Source organism: Octodon degus, unplaced genomic scaffold (assembly GCF_000260255.1).
Source record: "Octodon degus isolate 3935 unplaced genomic scaffold, OctDeg1.0 scaffold00119, whole genome shotgun sequence".
NCBI lineage: Eukaryota > Metazoa > Chordata > Mammalia > Rodentia > Octodontidae > Octodon > Octodon degus.
The window spans coordinates 2365376-2384382 of NW_004524695.1; the positions used below are offsets into that span (position 1 = coordinate 2365376).

General features: G+C 42.5%; 1 protein-coding gene and 2 pseudogenes across 3 annotated transcripts in view; 1 reads left to right on the forward strand and 2 right to left on the reverse strand.

Annotated features, from left to right (window-relative positions):
• The window catches only part of LOC101576406 (cytidine monophosphate-N-acetylneuraminic acid hydroxylase), a 93338-nt gene extending 76625 nt beyond the window's left edge, over positions 1 to 16713 (forward strand). For 2 of the 3 annotated variants that reach the window (XM_023700007.1, XM_023700009.1), the window contains 6 exons: positions 2002 to 2142; positions 4686 to 4860; positions 5180 to 5296; positions 8484 to 8599; positions 14642 to 14737; positions 15359 to 16713. In XM_023700007.1, coding sequence (XP_023555775.1) covers positions 2002 to 2142; positions 4686 to 4860; positions 5180 to 5296; positions 8484 to 8599; positions 14642 to 14717 — 625 coding nt within the window. In that variant the 3' untranslated portion in view covers positions 14718 to 14737; positions 15359 to 16713. Of the gene's footprint in view, positions 1 to 2001; positions 2143 to 4685; positions 4861 to 5179; positions 5297 to 5453; positions 5736 to 8483; positions 8600 to 14641; positions 14738 to 15358 lie in introns of those variants that run through there. The other variant, XM_023700008.1, reaches the window with a different exon arrangement.
• LOC105743353 lies at positions 10540 to 11590 on the reverse strand (annotated as a pseudogene).
• On the reverse strand, positions 12199 to 12711 carry LOC105743354 (annotated as a pseudogene).
• Positions 16714 to 19007: the final 2294 nt, after the last annotated feature.

Here is a 19007-nt window from a genome sequence, read left to right on the forward strand (position 1 = left end):
ACCACATGCCAGCCAGCCCTGCCCCCGGTGGGCTGAGCTGGCCACACACACACACACACACACACACACACACAATATAAATAAATAAATAAATAAATAAATAAAATTAAAAAAAATTTAAAAAAAGAAGATGAGAAAAAGTGATGGCCCTACTTTAAAGAAAATGTTGCGACAAACAGGACAATAACATGAGCAAGAAGGGAAAAGATACCAACATTTTTAGGTGCAACAACAATGTCCTCACTTGTGTCTGCAAAATTAATTCCAAGGTCATGAGTAATGTTCATCATTTAGTGCTGTAGAAATGCAGGTATTTATTTTTGAGGTGTGACTGAAAGCTATGGTGAATGTTTAAATTATAGAGAATTATTACAGTAAAGACACAGTAATCCCCTCAAAATACTCTCCCCTCACTTCTAACACATCCAGTTCATCATTCTTGCTTCTTGCTTTTTTTTTTTTTTTTTTGCGGAACCGGGGATTGAACTCAGATCCTTGCGTTTGCCAGTCAAGCGCTTATCCTACTGAGCCATCTCCCTGGCCCTCTTGCTGCTTTCTGAAGCAGTCTGGAAGTTCTTTTTTATGAGTGTCTTTACTTGCGATATCCTCGTAGCCTCCATACTCTGAATGGATTCAAAATATTTACCTTTCACAGTGTTTGATTTCAGGAAGACCCAGAAGTTGCAAGGTGCCAGGTCAGATGAATAAGGCAGATGGAGCCACTGTCATAGTTTCACGAGCCTGCCTTCCTGTGGGATAGCCTTTAGAGGCAGCATTCACCCTGGTTTTTTTAGCACACCTCATGAAGACAGGAAAGAAGACTTCCCAAACTTCTTCAGAAAATGAGAAGAATAACGGAATAAATATGTTTGAAGTGAGGGATTATATTTGTTGGAGGATTAATAACAACTATGTCTCTTACTGAAGGAAACTTTTTACAGTTTCTACTTTTACCACATAGTTTGATCAGATTATATGTTTTGTCCATCTGACCAAAATATCAAGTCTGGGAAGCCAAACTGTAGGCTAAGAAAGTAGAATTGCCTTTAACATAAATGTCTCTCTAGATAAACTATGCCAGATAAGTGATACTGACAAATCTACCTTCTTTGCTTCTCCCTTTTCCTGTCCCTGCCCACCCATTCACCTGCCAGTTTGACACAGAATTAGACATCTTACAGCTTTCTGAGAAAGGCAGTTGTTTGGGAGACACTTACCTCTGATCAGTAGCACAGTTAAATATTAGATCTCAGAATGGGTTGTGTGTGTTCTTTTGTAATTGGTAGATTTTTTTTAATGGTTTTTAATGCAGAGAATTCTCAGACTTACTTCCAAAGTTGGGGCAGGCCTCCTACCTGTGGCTTCCTGTAAAGGCTGAGCCCCCGGCTGGTAAAGAGCTGGGGCTGGACTTCCTGTCAGTGGGGTGGCCTCTGGCAAGACACCTGGTCTCTTTTAGCATGTGCACAGTAGTGGCAGCCGTCTCATGGCATACTTGTGAAATAAAAGCAATGTATTCATGTTAAGACCGCTGTATAATGGTTGCCCAATAATATTTAATCAGCTGGTATGTTTACTATTAAATACAAGAGTACAATTTCCAAGTAATTATAGTAGTCTTGGGACACAGCATGTTAATTCTAGACACTATATGATTATGCTTAGAGACAAAAGATCTGCACAACTTCTTTCTTTCTTTCTTTCTTTTTTTCATAATTTTATTGATAAACAGATAGCAATGAGACAGTTTCAAATCAAATCACTAGGACATGCATAACTTCTTTGTGAGGTAATTTTTCTCATTAAGGACATTAGCTCCAATGTAGCCCTGTTGTTTGTGTCTCTGAACCACATCAAGGCATAAAGTATGGTCTTATTCTCCATGATGTGAGAAGAGGGGTGTTGGGAAATGGAACATAGAGAACAAAAAAATCTGCCGTTGTAGTCACCAGAGTATGCCTCTGAGAATCAACTTTCTTATGTGGGATTCTTCTTACTTCCCAGGTACATCAAAGAAACAAACACCAAAAATGACCCGAATCAGCTCAACAATCTTATCAGGAAAAACTCAGATATAGTCACATGGACCCCTCGACCTGGAGCCACACTTGACCTAGGCAGGATGCTGAAAGATCCAACAGACAGGTTTGCTTTACATATGTACAGAGGATAAGAATGCTGTATAAATATTTGCAATAGTATGAGAAAATAGAGAGCTCACTTCTGGTCTCCTGACAGGTCCCTATTTTATAGTCATCTTAAATTTTGTCACATAGTACACTAAGCTTCTTACTCAGAAAGATTCACCCATCAGGTTATTAAATAGAAGTCTTATTACTTAAATAAAATAACTCTAATAAATATTTTTTAAAGCTAGAGTGAGACAGTTTCTTTCCCAAGCTTTTCACCCTATACAATAATTACTCAAACATTTTCCTCATCTCAGAACCTTACTAGAGAGTAAAAAGTAAGTTCTTTCCTATTATTAATAAGTTTTTATCTGTGTATATTAAGGGCCACTGATGCAGCTCCAAATACATGCATGTGCATGTAAGTCAAAAGCAGTAAGAAAGTTCTCACACCATTGCAAACACTACTAATTGCCATTTCTAGAAATACTACCTGAGAATGGGTCGGACTGCACTGGGATGCAATCCAAGAAGTGTTGACATTAGACCCTCTACATTTTTGTAATTATTTGTCTCAAGCCAAATGGAGCCCTTTCTTCACCTTAGACATAAACCACACTGTCACATAGTGTGTGCCGCTTCCCAGCCTTTCCTTTCCAAGTTTCCATGAAAGGCATCGGCCGACTCTACCCTTTTGCTGACTTCCCATAACAAGCTAGTTATCCAACCTGCTCAATTCTCCTCCATGAATCTGTCTCAAGCCCTTTACTCTTCCCTGCCTGGCCTCAACTCCACCCTGTACAATTTCTTGCCGGCATCACGCAGTGGCCTTTGACCCTGTGTGCTCCTCCTGACCCACGGAGCAGCCTGCAGCCTGACACTGTGGGTCTGCGGATCCCAATCATGGTCAGACTGCAATGTCACAGTCACTGCTCACAACCAGCCCTGCATTAAAACGAAAGAATAGCATAGAAAATACGTAAGCACGTTGCACTGAACGAGATGCTTTCTAAGTTACAAAACTATTCCTTTTCCTATTTTGACTCAGATCCTTTTAGATGCTGCAATGCTTACAGGTTAAGAGCAAAAATGTTTTTAATCATTTCAATTATAAGGGGGCCTTCAAGAGAATTGTGTACATCTCCAAAACTCTCTCCTCTGCCCTCCAGATCTATCTGGTAGCAGTTAACTCTCAGAGTCTGTGACTGTCGGAATAGCGGTCAGGACTTTCCTAAGTGCAGACCCTTGGGCTCCCCTCAGAGACGCAGTTAGTAGATCTGAGACTGAACTCCAGAATCTGCATTTGTGTCCTTCCAGCACATCAAAGCATGCTGGGAAGGAAGAACTGCCTTTGCTGGATTGCAGTACCCACACACAGTGCAGGGACAAACAGTGACTATGCATGCACCTGCCTTGTGAGGGAACAGGGGACAGGACAGCTCAGTCCAGAATTGCCTGTGTTTTAGAAAAGCGACTCAGGCTGTGCAGAGAACACGTTGGGGAAGAGGCTACAGTGGGGGACAGCTGGAGTCAGGAGGCAGAAGCTGTGTACAGGAAGAGATCAGTGAGGCTCTGAGCTGAGACTCACAAGGAGGGGAAAGGCTGAGGTCCACCTCAGCGTGAGAGGCCTTGGGATTTGGTAAAGGACTTGTTGCACAAACCTGTGCCTCTGTAGCTCTGGGTGTTCTTTTGAGAACACGTTCAGCCTACTGAAGGTGTTCTTTTGAGAAGAGGGCCTCTGCCCTGCTGCCTCATCTTCACGAAATAGGTGCCCGATTCTCTGCCTGTGTCTCCCCTGCGCAGCCCCAACTCGTGCAGTGCCCAGGATCTCAGAGTCCACTCTCCACGCAGAGCTCCATCCTCACACAGGATGCACAGAGCTTCAGGACTGAGCTCAGCTGACCACCTTGCTGGCTCAGTTTGAGATAAAATCACTCCCCTGTCTGTCAGCTCGGCATTAGCACTCTTAGAGCACCAATTCTCCCACACACAAAATTTCACACATACCTCAAAGACAGGCTAAAGCCAGTATATGTTCAACAGCTACAATTGAGCATCTACTGAATACTGTCATAGTTGCTACTTTCATACTTTCATCAGACTTTTTTCTAGTCCGATGGGGAAGCAAGAATGTGGAGACACAAAGTCAGTGCAACCAAACCATGGTCAACATTTTCATAATTTAGACCAAAGAGATGGGGCCAGAGAGATGGCTCAGTAGAATAAGTGTTTCCTTGGCAAGCACAAGGGTCTGAGTTCAATCCCCAGTTCTCCCAAAAAATAAAAATAAAAAATAATAAGATAATAAACCAAAGAGGTACAGAGGAATGGTATTTCTCCCAGACATGGACTTTTTTTCTTCAAGTGATATCTGACTTAGAAATGCATGACTCAGCCACGTATGGGACCCCGTCTGGCTGAGGCTAACATGGGGCCCCCAGGATTGTGTTAGCACCTCGAAGCCACCAGCTTACTGACCTTTGCTATGTGAGAGCTAACTTTGATTTCATTATTTGTTGTATTTTTCTTTCACTGTTTTCTCACCCTTATGTCTTTAAGCAAGGGCATCATAGAGCCTCCTGAAGGGACTAAGATTTACAAGGATTCTTGGGATTTTGGGCCCTATCTGAACGCCTTGAACGCTGCTGTAGGAGATGAAATCTTCCTTCACTCATCCTGGATAAAAGAATATTTCACTTGGGCTGGATTTAAGAATTATAACCTGGTGGTCAGGGTATGCAGTTCAATGTTTGTTCCTTCCTTCTGTTTCATAGAAATATAGGACACCCCTGCATATTTTCCAATTTCAATGAGCATTCATAAAGCTCTGCAAAATGGCAAGCAGAGAACAGACTTGACAGTGGGATCAACAGTCCCTCCTTGAAAATTCAGGGACTGTTCAGAAGGGAGTGGGGTTGTGGGGAGAGGAGAGAGACTGTTCAAAATTGCAACACAGTGCTGTCCTTTAGGAACATTTGGGTCTCATGGTCTCAGACTTAGACTTTGACCCCCTCACTGACATTCTTCCATTCATCATGTTGTCATTTGTACAGATGATTGAAACAGATGACGACTTCACCCCTCTTCCTGGAGGCTATGACTACTTAGTTGACTTTCTAGATTTATCCTTTCCAAAAGAAAGACCCAGCCGGGAGCATCCCTATGAAGAGGTAAGCAACAGAGAAGGGGCTGGGGGCTTTTTCTTTTCCCTTCCTACCTTCCTCTTTATCTCCTGCCCTTCCTTCTCCTATTCCTCTTTCTTACCTTCCTCCACTCTCACCCTAACTCCTTTCCTCCCTCCTTCTGTCTCCCTTTTCTTCCTTTCAGAAAAGCTCCAAGGACAGCACAGAGTGTTGCTTACATCTTACTTTACTATTGTACACTCGTCACAACTACCAAGCCACATTGAAGCCCTGTTGCTAAGTGAAGTCCACACTTGCCTCCCTTTGAGGTGCTAGTGAAAACAGGCTTTCATCCTCCTTGCAAATACCTGCTCAGCCTCACCTGCTGGACCAGAACCAGAGCCCCCTGCAGCTGCACCTTTCTCTGGATCTGCTCAACACCATCTCCTTTTCCAAGTGAACCTGCCCATGTCTCTATGAAAAGAGTTAAATCAGCATTTAAAATATTTAAAAGGGTCATTTAAAATACCTGAAGTGCTTCTCTTGATGCGTGTTGGATAAAGCCAACTGGTCGCCTGGTCTCCAGAAAAGGGGCACAATTTTAGAGACAGAGCTAAGATTAGGAATGGTGTCCTGGGCCTGCTGCTTGTGATCACTGCTGACAAGACTTCAAACAAGCTACTCAACCTGCCTGAGCTTTGGTTGTTTTCCTTCTCTTGGGATGATTCCTAGTGTGTTGGATTAGATGCATGATGCTGTTGAACAAATACTGCAAATTTAAACTCCAAAAGAATCATTCAAGTCAGGGCTAGGGACATGGCTCAGTGGAATGAATACTTCCCTGGCAAGCACAAGGGCCTGAGTTCAATCCCCAGTTCTGAAAAAAAAAAAAAAAAAAAGAATCGTTCAAGTCAACTTGAATGTCCTTCAGTTTACTGTTTCAGCCACCTAAGTATGTCCAGCCCCATTATGTCCTATAGCAGACATAATAGGAATCCTCTTTAAATGTTTTTTAATAAGTTTACTCACATTTTTATGTGTTATACAGTACTTGCTCTTGAGGAGAATGTTGTTGAAATTTCAGTAAAGCCAATAATTTACTACTTGATTTATGAATCTTAGAAAATTGGGGTTTTGCAGTTCATGGGATTTTTCTTTGAAGGCAGGGTCATACATTTTTATTTATTTATTTTTTTTTTATTTTTCAACAAATAATACACTGCATATATTCTTCTTAGTGGTTAATTGCTGTATAAGATGCGGACTTGTGATCCTATTTACAAACTCCATTAGAACAAATCATTCTATTCATTAACAGAATGTAACTATATATCTATCCCAACCACTTTGAATACACAGATACAAAATGGACATTCATCTGTATACCCCATTTTTTCTAAGTTCCGTTATTGAATATTATAGGTGTGTAAACTGAGCAAAATATTCTAAAAGAGTCCAGTAGCCCATAATAGCATTGGGTCTTCTGTTTAACTGGCAATGTCAGAAATTATTGACCTGAGTCCCCCACAGCTCAACTTAACAGCATGGCTTTATTTCTTATAATTTCGTCTTCATACTTTTCTGCTGGATGGTTAAGACCAAGGTAAAGCAGGACCTATGCAGCAAGAGTTGTAGCTATTTGGTCTGAGAAGGTCAGTGAAATGCCCTCAGGATTTGTCCTGAGATCCTGTACCTCAGATTGTAGAACCTTTATCAGTGCAGCCATGTGGATGAGTCACGGCCAATGCTTGGCCAATGTGCTCTCTGTGAAAGCCTGAGAGAGTGTCTTCTCCCCATGTGACTCTCCTTAGGCCCACTCTATGTCATCGATCACTTTCCTCTTTGGCCCCATAATCTTCTTGATCAGAAAATTTGGGACACTACCGAGGTACATGACGTTACAGTACAAGTTCTCATATGTCCTGAGTCTTAATTGACCTTAGAAGGCTAGGGCCAAAATATTGGCTTTCCTTGTATCCCTCCTTTTTCTCTAATTTTGGTCTGCGAACTTAGGTTGTTATCCATCCAGAAGAAAAGCTTATTGTTATTATCAAACGATTTGGGCTATCAATCTTAACCTCACTATCTCACTGCATTTCAAACATCTTAGGCATAATAAGGAACAGGTATTTTTCATCAAGTATTGATATGTTGAACTTTAAGTCCCTACAGAATATGATAAAAAAACATTTAAAAATTAGACATTTTAAAAAATAGGATAAAGAATTCTATGCTTCTCATGTTAGGGTCATACATTTAAAGTACTTACATAACTAGAGAAAAAAAATGCCAGCCAGAGGCAGCCTATCTCTGGCTTGCCTGCCATTACAGAGTGGCCCCTGAGAAGAGAATAGTGAGCTATAACCTTCTCCACAACACTGGCCATTGCCATGGTAACCCCAGCTACTAATTACAGCTGAAGTTTGTTTTCCGATTCCACTTTGGGAGAAACCCTGCTTTGTGGAGCAGCTTGTGGTGAATCACAGAGACAAGTGAAGCTCGCGGGGCTGAGACAGGAGGAGACAACACTGAAGGGGGCCACCCCGTTGAGCTCCCGCTGGCCTGGGAAACCTAGATATCAACGTGAAATACCCAGCATGAGGCAAACCTTACTTCTGTAGACTACAAAACAAGAGACAGTCTGGGGGTCACCTGAAAGCTTTAAGCCACAAGAGTGAGAAGCCCACTAGTAAGACAAGGGACTTCTAAGGGTAAACCACGGACACCCTTGCTACCAGCTTCCCAAATACGTCAGCTGCTCTTGTCCTCCCCCATCCCGAATCCGTTCATTCACAGAAATGGCTGAGTGCTCTCATCCGGGAGTGTGCGTGGGGCTGCGAGAAGCCATCTGTTCCTGGAGGTGCCACGCATGCATCTGTCTCTGCCGCCACCCACGGTCCATCCGTCTCCATCTCTCTGGATGCTGCCGCCCAGAGCTGCCTCTCAAGCCACTGTCAACTGCTTTCCTCACTCACTTAGCTACACGAATCTCCTGTGGTGACTCCCTGCCTCTGTTCCTCATGACCACAGTTAATATCTGCATGACCATTTCATCAACATTCTGCTGAGATCTGGGACAAACAGGGGAGAAGTTAGTGTGGGGTCAGTCCATCATTTTGAGGCCACTGCTTAGCACAGGTGACAGTAGACCCCTGTATGTCATTTCTTCCTGGCTATTCCTCACTAAGCTCCACCAGCGCAGGACCTTCTGTAGGTTGTTCCCTGTCTGTTTCAGATTCGGAGCCGGGTTGATGTCATCAGGTATGTGGTGAAGAATGGTCTGCTCTGGGACGACTTGTACATAGGATTCCAGACGCGCCTCCAGCGGGATCCTGACATATACCATCACCTGTGAGTCTGAGAACATCGCCGCTCCCCGGGCCACTGCAGAGGTCACTGCAGGTGTAGGAAGCAGTCAGTGACAGTCTGTGCCCCAAGTGCTAGCAGATACATAAGAGTCCCCCATTAGAATTTAATTCCTTTGTTAGCTTTTTTAAAAGTAAATCTTATTAGGAAAGGACTTTTCTTTTCTTTCTTTTTTTTTTTTTTTTAATGTTTAACCTTTTTATTCAGTCTTCACAGATTTTTTTTACCAGAACAAAGACTACTATAACATTTAATACTTTTCACAGAGCCCTTCAGGGAAAGCTTTGGGATAAATAAATAACAATTTAAAAGTAAGCTCACCAACTCTGTGAATTAGTACATATTTGCCAGAACTATCACACACATGTGCAGGAGAATTATCCTTCGCAGTACAGATAAAACCCAGAAAACGTGGGGAATTTAACAGTATAAACAACAAGGAAAAAAAAGAGTAAAAACTAGTAGGAAACAGCACAGGGATCGAAATACTGAAAAAATGAATTAACCTTTTAAAATATAAAGGCCCTACAAAGGGAAAATAACTCCTTTTCTAAGATTCAGCTCTCTCCTTATATTAAATACTTTTTCCTCTGCCACTTGATGCTGATTTTTCTTCTCCAGAGGAAGATTACTGGGCCTTCCGGAGCTTATACTTCTGTTAGTTGCTACCTGGTCATACAAATGTTGTGTCCATATCAAGGCTCGAAAATAAATTAGTAGCTCTAAAAAAACTTTGTAAATGTTGTCACAATCCCTAACATCACATTCCCTAATAACTGTTACTACATCTCCTGAGTGTGTACTACTAAAAGACTATCTGTAAAACGTGAAATGACTACTAAGCCCAGTGAACAAAATATTGAATTTATATGGGTTTCTCTACCTACCTAGGCCTCAACTGTTCTGCTAAAATGGTAGAAAAGCCGATTATGAACATTAAAAAGGCATATGAAATATTGAGACTAAGATTTTTTAAACTCCTCACACTAGTTGGCCAAATGGACAATTTATATATGGATGCTAGTAGCCAGGAAGTTGGAACTTAATTGAATATTTCCTACTGCTTATGAGAAGCCAAGACCATGTGTAACTCATGCAGATCAAGGGTTCCTTGACACTGATTTTTGCCAAGGATCTGAGAGAATTCTCAGAGTCAAGCATAGGGCTTGAAGAGTTCTCAGCAATAGAAAGGTGTGGAGAGATTATAAGATCTCTTCAGAGAAAACTTAACTAAACGTGGACTATCCTCTCAGGCCAGAATTATTGCCGGTCCATAAAAAGCGAGATAAATGAAGTAACATCAAACCAGATAGATTCCCTGTTTTTTTTAAAGTAACATAGCTTTTAAAAAACAATTCTAGCACTATCAATTTACTTATCCCCAGGTTTAACATTTCAAAATTATTCCAAGAGAACTAAAACAATGTTTAATATAATACTGCAATTTAATGCCTTTGAAATAGGATTTTCTATTTTGAATGGCTTACCAAAACTACATAATGGAGATAAATTTTTGTTATGTAACTGAACATTTGTAAAACTTGGTACATTAACATTTTAACAAGTCACCTTTTAGCTTGTAAGTGCAGTTTTCAGTTTTACTCAGTTTTTTAAAGATGTAATTAACATACTGCAGACATTTCTATATTGCTGTGTACGCTATATTACTTGGCATAATGGAATCATATTCAGCACTACTTTTGCATATTTACAGTGACTTAAAATGAACAGACCGACTCTCTCTCCCCCTTACCCTCAATTAGAAATAAAAATAGACAATAATGAAAACGCAAGACAAGAGATTAGGTTCTAGGAAGGAACCCGATCAATAAAACACAGGGCTGCAGAAGTCGACTTTCTGTACTCATGTTCTCCACTACGAAATTAACTTCTTGACACTATAGCCAAGTACTTTCCAAAACCTTTCAAGAAGCTCCAGTGGACTTCTGGTTTTGTTCTTTTAAAATCAGGATACTCCACCTTTGCTCTGGAGGCAGCGTGGCAATCTGGTTTGCAGTCAGCTGGAGAACCTGCATGATCAAGGCTGCTTTTTCTTGATCCTGTACAGTTACCCGGTTCTGCCCAGGACTAAAACTGCCAGGCTGGCTACCACCCTGTTTGGCTGTGCCCTGAATGCCGGCCCCCTGCCTGCTGCCTCCAGGATCCCCCACTCCTGACACACTTGGGACCTGTCTAGGTCCCTGAGGGCCACCTGCCCCTATATTAACAGGACCCGGTCCCTGGATCCCAGCAGTCATAGAGCCTCTAGAACTAGGTCCAGGGCCCCGCATTTCTAATCCTCTTGCATCTATGCATCTTGCTTCCATCCCTGTGGTCTCCATAGTGCAGGTCTCCATTCTTCCTTGCTCCATTACTCGGGTCTCTAAAACCTCAGTTTCCATCACTCAAGTATCCATCCCTTGAGCCTCCCTACCTCCTCTGCCATCCATATGTAGACCCCTTTGATCTTTCATGGGTCCTCTAGGCTCTCCAGTTAGCAGTCTGGCATCTGCTATTGGCCCTCCTCTCATATCATGTGCAGAAGGGCCTTGGTTGTCATGGCCAGAGGCATGGTATATGGGAGGACCCTGATGGGGTGGACCCAGATAACCTCAGGTTTCACTTCTCCAGTGCCTGAAAGCAAAGTCCCTCCACATGAGTCATTGAGAGCATCTCCTAGCAGTCCTCAAGGAGATAGCTCAGCAGCAGTCATGGGGCCATGAGGCACAGGAGCCTTAGGATCTGCCATCTATACTTCTCCCCAGTCTAAAGGCACCGGGACAACCCCTGGCATCCCAACCTGTGCCTGCATTGCTTCTCTAGGAGTTAAAGAACCAGATCCAGGTCTAGGTCCAGGTCCAGAAACTGTGGCTATTGCCCCGGAGCTGGAAGTTCACCCTGGATAGGAGTCTGCATCAGAGGAGGAATGTGTAGGAAAGGACAAGTTTTAAAAGGATCATTTATAAATAACTTCATATGAAATGTGTTCCTGATCACTTCTGGATGTGGTACTTGGTACAGGAAAGGCAAGGACACTTGGTACTGGGAGGAAAAGAGTATGTGCTGAGGGTGAGGAGGCATTTACATAGCAAAGCCATGGCCACTGGACTACTATGGTCTTCCATGTCACATGTTGCCTGGGCCAACCCCCAACATAACCTTGGAGGTCGAGTTGCTCTAAAGAAATGGCCCATTGAATTTGTGCCTCTAACTGTATAAGTCTTTATGATCCTATTTGGAATATTTAAAGTGAAATCTCAGAGATGGCAATTTCCATTTTTATATTTGCAAAATAATTACCAAAGGAGAGCGATTAACACTGACTCCTCCACATTACCACAGGTCTTCCCACATGGGTGGTGTTTAATGTAAAAGTTCTAACTACTTAAGATATCTCAGCAAAACTCATTGTGTAGTATCTGCCTGAGCTTGCAACTACAGACATGTATTAAAATATTTATTTATTTCCTTTTGAGTGTTTTAAAATTATATTTAAAAGGATTTTTGCTTATTTGTTTGCTTTGTTTTGTTTATTTAAACACATAGTACTTTATTATCAGTACAGTGATAAAGGGCAGGTCTTCAAGGGGCAGCAGGGAGGCGGCCCCTACTTGCTAGCGATGAGCAGTTTCTGCAGCACCACGATGACCGAGTCCCCACGCAGGAACATCTTGGAGATGTAGTGGTCCTTGTTGACCGGCTTGGACTTCTTCTTGCCCTTGTTGCTCTTGGGGACCTCAGTCCACATCTCCTTCACGTTCTCTAGCACCATGCTGCAGTGCCTGCCGAAGGCCTTCACCCAGCCTAGGAGTTTCGTGTTGTTGCAACAGTTGATGAGCACCTGGGTGTTGTTCTTGATTGACTGGGTCAGCACAGAAAGTGGACTCATGTTAAGTTCCTCCTCTTCCTGCTTCTGCAGCTTCTCTGGGGTCATCTCATTCTAGGGCTTCTTGAGGAGGCTCATGGTGGTAACTGCAACCTCCAGGTTACTCTTGTCTCCCCCGCGTTGCTTCCATCTCCTTATTTGTTTGGGACAGGGTGTAGCTCTATAGTTCAGGCTGGCTTAGAATTCACTATGTAGCCCAGGTTGGCCTGGAACTCGAGGTGATCCTCCAGCCTCAGCCTCCTGAGTGCTATCTGTCACCAGGCCCAACTTTAAACGTCTCAAAGAATGTAAAAATATATGAAATACAAAGTAAGCAACTCCACCCAGCCTTGTCTGGAAACCCCATCTGTTGATGCCACATCCTCCATCCGTGCTGAGGTGACTATCTCCTGCCCCACCCTCCTAGTGACAGTAAATGCAATGTTGTCTTGGCCTACTTCCAGGTGCATCAGCATTTCGGTGGCTGTTTGTTTTCAATAAAATGAAAACAATTGTATTGAGTGGGCAGTATCGTTTTGCTACTTTTTTTAATGCAGTCCCAGGACAGATGCGTTATAATTCCGTCTCAATCTAAATACGGTTTTTGACCCCTAAGTCTCTCCTCACTATCCCTTGGTTAAGACTCACAGGTCAACCACAAATATTTCAAAAGCAAAAAAGAAAACCCCAAGTTTTTTTCATTTTTAGCTGAGCACATACCTGATGTCTTGTCCTGAAAAAAAAAAAAAAAAAAAAAAAAAAAAAAGAAAAAGAAAAAAAGAATGTGACAAATTTTAGGAACTGTGAAGATTTCTCTATGAAAGGAATTCATCTTAGAAATTCCAGGGATGGCAGTGCTGTTGAAGATGGTCTTGTTACACTGTGCTTTGATAACAACAGTCATAAACAGAAAAGGATGCCCTAATAAATCCAGGGAAGCAGTCACAGCCCTGTTTATTCTTGTTGCTCTTAAAATGCAATTTGTGAGGTTACTAAACTTTTGTCTCATTATAAAAAATAATATATATCTACTTTAGAAATTTGGAAAAATATGTGTGAAGTACAAACATAATTAAAACCACAAATAATCTTATCACCTAGACAGGATAATGTATACTTCAGTGTCTAGCTAATCTTCGTTTTCCTTTTACAAGCACATACATAGGTACTTTTTAAAAATAAAAACAGAACAATACTGTGCATGCTTTTATACCAGCACGTTTATCATAGTAATCTCCCACATAATTATATTTTCCTACATCATTATTTTTAATGTCTGCCTACCTGACACCGTGAACAATATTCCAGCTTTACTCAACCAATCTTGCTGGCCTTAAGTTGTTCCTAGCTTTTCTGTACTTGCAATAGTGATTGGGCAAATGGACATGGAAGTATCTCTTGCACACTTTCCTAAGGATTTCCTCAGGTTGAACTCCTGGGAGCTGGGGATGCTGGTGCTAGATGCAGGCCACCCACATCATCCTTCAGAATATCGTGTTTACCTGTCTGCTCCCTAATGCCAGGTCCTAATGCTTTTGGATGCAACATATGAATCTAGAATTTTTTTCCCCCAGGGAGAATTTCTTAAGGCTGGGCTCAAAATATTACAATGAAAACAAGACTGGGTCATCATGTTTGTTAGGTTTTTCAACAATGTGGTAGAGAAGAAGTAAAAGAAGTGGGGGGAACCTTTATTAACTCTAAAGACACAGAGCAGATCAATGACAGAGAGATGGGGGAGATCCTCTTACCTGAGACAAAGGATTGTTGGTCTTATGTGGAGTTTTGCTAGGGGCAGAGTCTGACAGGCAGGCTTAGTGACACCCAGAGAGCTGAATGGGGTCTCCCTTGCGGTGTGGGAAAAGTGAAAGGAAATTGTTTCTAGGACTGGTGGTGGGGGTGAAGGAGGAGGTGGTTTCTGGGAAGATAAGCTGTTGTTTTGGGGCTTCAGTCATTTTATATGACCACCACAGTAATTCATCAACTTATACTAGGGCCAGAACCTATCAATGTTCTAAGAGGCTAAAAATGCTAAGGTATGGGAAGTTTTCAGAAACACTGTTGCAGAGAGAGAGCTGGGTACCAGGTACTAAAAAGATCCCAGAAAAAATATAGGCATTGAGGTTTCTGAAACATGTTTCCCTGTTTTCTGTCTCTTACAGGTTTTGGAATCATTTTCAAATAAAACTCCCCTTAACACCCCCCAACTGGAAGTTGTTCCTGGTGCACTGTGGTTAGAGTGGCACTGGAGCTCCCAGGTAAGGGTCCTGTGGCCCAGGGTCCACCCTGCCATGCATCCTGCAACTACACTAGTCATAGATCCTGCCCGGGGATCAGGGGGCTAGGAACACTGAAATCTAAAACTAAATAAATCAGAGAGTGAGTACACCCTCTCTAGAGTCTATGGAATCTGTGGTCTCGCTGAAGTGGGCAGGCCGCCAGGTAACAAGCAAAACAGACCACTCCAGTTGCCAGTCAGAGTTTGGGCCTCACGTCCATGTGGGAGTAGCCTCCTTCAGGGGCAATGAGGCATGCGAGTCGGCACATCACACTTGGGTCTGACTTCCAGAGTTTGGCTCTGCCATCCACTGTGTGACCTTGGCTAGGTCACAAGTGTCACAGGTGTGAACGCTTGGCACATGGTAAGAGGACAAGATGTGCTAAGTTGACGGCCTCATGAACTGTACAGACACCATGAGACCCACAGGCGGCCAGTGGTGACGTGGCAAGGAGTCCCAGTCATAGTCCAGCCTCTCCCTTCCCTGAAAGCATCTGTAGAACTTGAAATAGATGTTAGACAAACATGTCCCAAAGCAATAAGAAACGAGAAGGACTATAAGGAGACCCACGCTGTCGCTCACAAGTCATCTCTTTCACAGGGCCACCAGACAACAGGGAAAATTTAAGAATTGACTGCTGCTTCATTTCTATACAAGAACTTACACCAAAGAGACTGCTTTATGACATCAGTAGCCAGTGACAAGATGGTGCCTGCAAGACATGCGAACATCTCACAGTTGTGGATAATCACAGCACATTCCAAGATATTTACTAGGGCTGGGGGTGTAGCTCAGGGGTACAGTGTGTGCCTAGCATGTATGTACACTGCCCTTGTTCTCCATCCCCAGGACACACACACGCACACACATACACACGTGCACGCACACACACACACACACACACACACACACAAATACCAAAACTATTTGACACTAAACTCTCCATAAAAAGAACTAAGGAAGCCAATTAGAACAAGCTTGATGTGGAAAAGACAGTATAACAAAAGAAGAGGTGCATCCACCCATGGAAAACATTTCCAGGACTAGGATGAAAATGAAAGCGAAGAGGAAGGGGAGCGGATGATGGGTTAGAAGAGAAACAGAAGAAAGGAGAGCAAGAGAGCAAGGGAAGACCAAAGGATGAAACAGAGAGAAGGAAAACTCAAGACAAATGTAAAAATAGCTTTTGGTCTAGCTAACGGCTTCATTCCACACAGGTGCAATGTGCTCATGAAAATGGTCAGGCAAGAAAGGTTCTTCAACCGTTTTTAGCTTCCCAGAAAGCTCTGAGAAGAGCTTTGGAGGGTGTTAAGGGGAGTAGAAACCACATGTTTATCAGAATGAGGCTACAGAGGCTGCCTGAGTGATCACATTTCATTGTGCCTGACAGGCTTTTGGTTCATTTACAAAACCTGTCATTCAACACAGCTTATTAATTGTGAAAGTTAGGTAGTTCTTCAGTTAATAAAAGACATAACACTAATTAATAAAATGGGCTTTGTGGATAAAAATCTTTTGATCAATAAAAAATTAATGATTTGTAACTTGAAAAAACAGTAATCTTTTTTCCAAATTCTTTAAAACATTATTTCAATGGTTGAAATAGACAACTAATTTGCCCTCTTTTCTCTGTAGTTTATGATCTCCACATGATCATTTAGGACATACAGTTCCATTCTTAAGGCAACATGATTGCCAACTAGGTTTCTGATTTACACCTTCGTATTCTAGAATACACTACTGACTAGCAAACCTCGTGTCTGTGTTCTGACCATAAAACCTACCTCTTTAATTCTGAGGATACAAGAATCTACAGGTACAATCTGCCTGCCCTTGTAAATCTTCATTGTCATACTTGGTCACTGAAAGCTGATTCTCTCCTATTGATTAACATCAATACCAATTAACATCTGATGGCTTACCTCAGATTTTATGCAAATAGAAATGCTTGTCATGGAAGATTATATTTTGTGATTTATACTATATTGTAAATTATTCAGTTATTAAGAATTTGAAGTATATGCATAGAATATACATTCAAATGTGTATGCTCTGTGAATAAAAGATTATTTTAAAACATGAGCTGGTTTTCTTGCCAGCCCTGTCTGTTCTCCTGCTCCTTTTGGCGTCCTCTCCTGCTAGCATGCAGCTCCAGCCATCCCTTGGCATAAGCAGGACATCGACCTTTTTGGGCCCTGCATCATTCCTACCTCCTTGTTTTCCTTCCTCCTTTTCTGCTTCCTCCTGTATACCCTTTGTTCCTGCTCCCACCTCTGCAATCTGCTCTCCCCCTTCCATTACTCAAATAACTCTCTCAGCTTTGCGCTTCCATCCCACTTTCTGGGCAAATCCCATCATCTCCACATTCAAAATGTCCCCAGGATCTGACCACTTTCCCCCACCTCCGCTGCTCCCAAGATTGAGCGTGGAAGGAATCCAGAAAAGGAACCTTGCCAGGAGGGGCTAATTGCCCTCCATTGGCTTCTGCCAATTCCATTGGTCAAAGTCACCCTAGAACTGCCGGGAAAGCCACTCACTGGGAGGTACCTCGTGGGTGCAGAGTCCTGGGGTGAAGTCACACACAAGGGCAGGCACCAGGGACGCTGCCAGCCACTGCGTGCTGCTGCTCAGCTGACCATTAAGGAACCCGCTCTGGACAAACCCTGTGCTTCCGGAGCACAGCAGGCAGATGGTACACCACCGTTCAGGAGAAGAAATTCCTCCTTTATGTGGAGCCTCTCTGGCGCCCTCTGCATACATAGTTTACCTCTGTCCCAGCTGGCAAGGAGAAAGATTCAGTCTCCCGTAACTGGCAGCACAAAGGGGATGTGGAGCTACGAAGTGATGCATTGATAGCTGATACAGCATGGGTGCGGGTGCGTGCTGTGTTTCAGGGTAGCCACAGAGGTGACAGGGAAGTGAAATGAGGCTAGTGATCTAAAAGAAGCCGATGGAAGACAAATTTACACACGGAAAAGGATAGCTTGGGAAACACATTTTAAACTGTTGTGATGCCGGTGTCCCCACCAAAACTCACACCGCAGTGGAGTCTCCACCAGGGATGGTAGGGGAGCCTGTCTGTCCCCAGGTCGGTGGGTCCATGGGTTAATGGGTCACCACAGCAGTGGCTTTGTTACAGAGGCTACTCCCTCTGACACCACTGCTCACCTCCTCATGGGGTGCCCTGGCCATGCCAGGGCATGCCTGGCCCAGCAGGAGGCCGTCATCAGATGCCAAGCAGACACCAGCCCGATGACCTTGGCCTTCTAGGACCTGGAGCTAAATAAACCCCTTTTCTTCACAAATTACCCAGAAAGCAAGGTTTGTTTAACACATGAAAATCATTGAACGTATTTCACCACATTCCTTGATTAAAAACATGACAGAATTTTCTCAGTACATGGGCAGAAAGCATTTGGTAAGTGTTTTTTTTTTTTTTTTTTAGTTGTGCAATTTTATTTTATTTTTTTATTTTTTTCAAAATTTTATTGATAAACAGCAATGAGACAGTTTCAAATCAAATCGGAAGTACAGTTTCAACAAATAATACACTGCATATATTCTTAGTGGTTAAATGCTGTACAAGATGCGGACTTGAGAACCTATTTACAAACACCATTAGAACAAATCATTCTATTCATTAAGAGAATGCAACTATATATCTATCCTAACCACTTTGGTTTTTTTTTATCTTTTTTTCTTCAAAATTTTATTGATAAACAGCAATGAGACAGTTTCAAATCAAATCGGAAGTACAGTTTCAACAAATAACACACTGCATATATTCTTCTTAGTGGTTAATTGCTGTACCAGATGCGGACTTGAGATTCCTATTTACAAACACCACTAGAACAAATCATTCTATTCATTAAGAGAATGCAACTACACATCCATCCTAACCACTTTGAATACACAGATACAAAATGGACATTCATCGGTATACCCCATTTTTTCTAAGTTCCGTTATTGAATATTATAGGTGTGTAAACTGAGCAAAATATTCTAAAAGAGTCCAGTAGCCCATAATAGCATTGGGTCTTCTGTTTAACTGGCAATGTCAGAAATTATTGACCTGAGTCCCCAACAGCTCAACATAACAACATGGCTTTACTTCCTATATTTCGTCTTCATACTTTTCTACTGTATGGTTAAGACCAAGGTAAAGCAGGACCTGTGCAGCAAGAGTTGTAGCTTTTTGGTCTGAGAAGGTCAGTGAAATGCCCTCTTGATTTATCCTGAGATCCTGTAC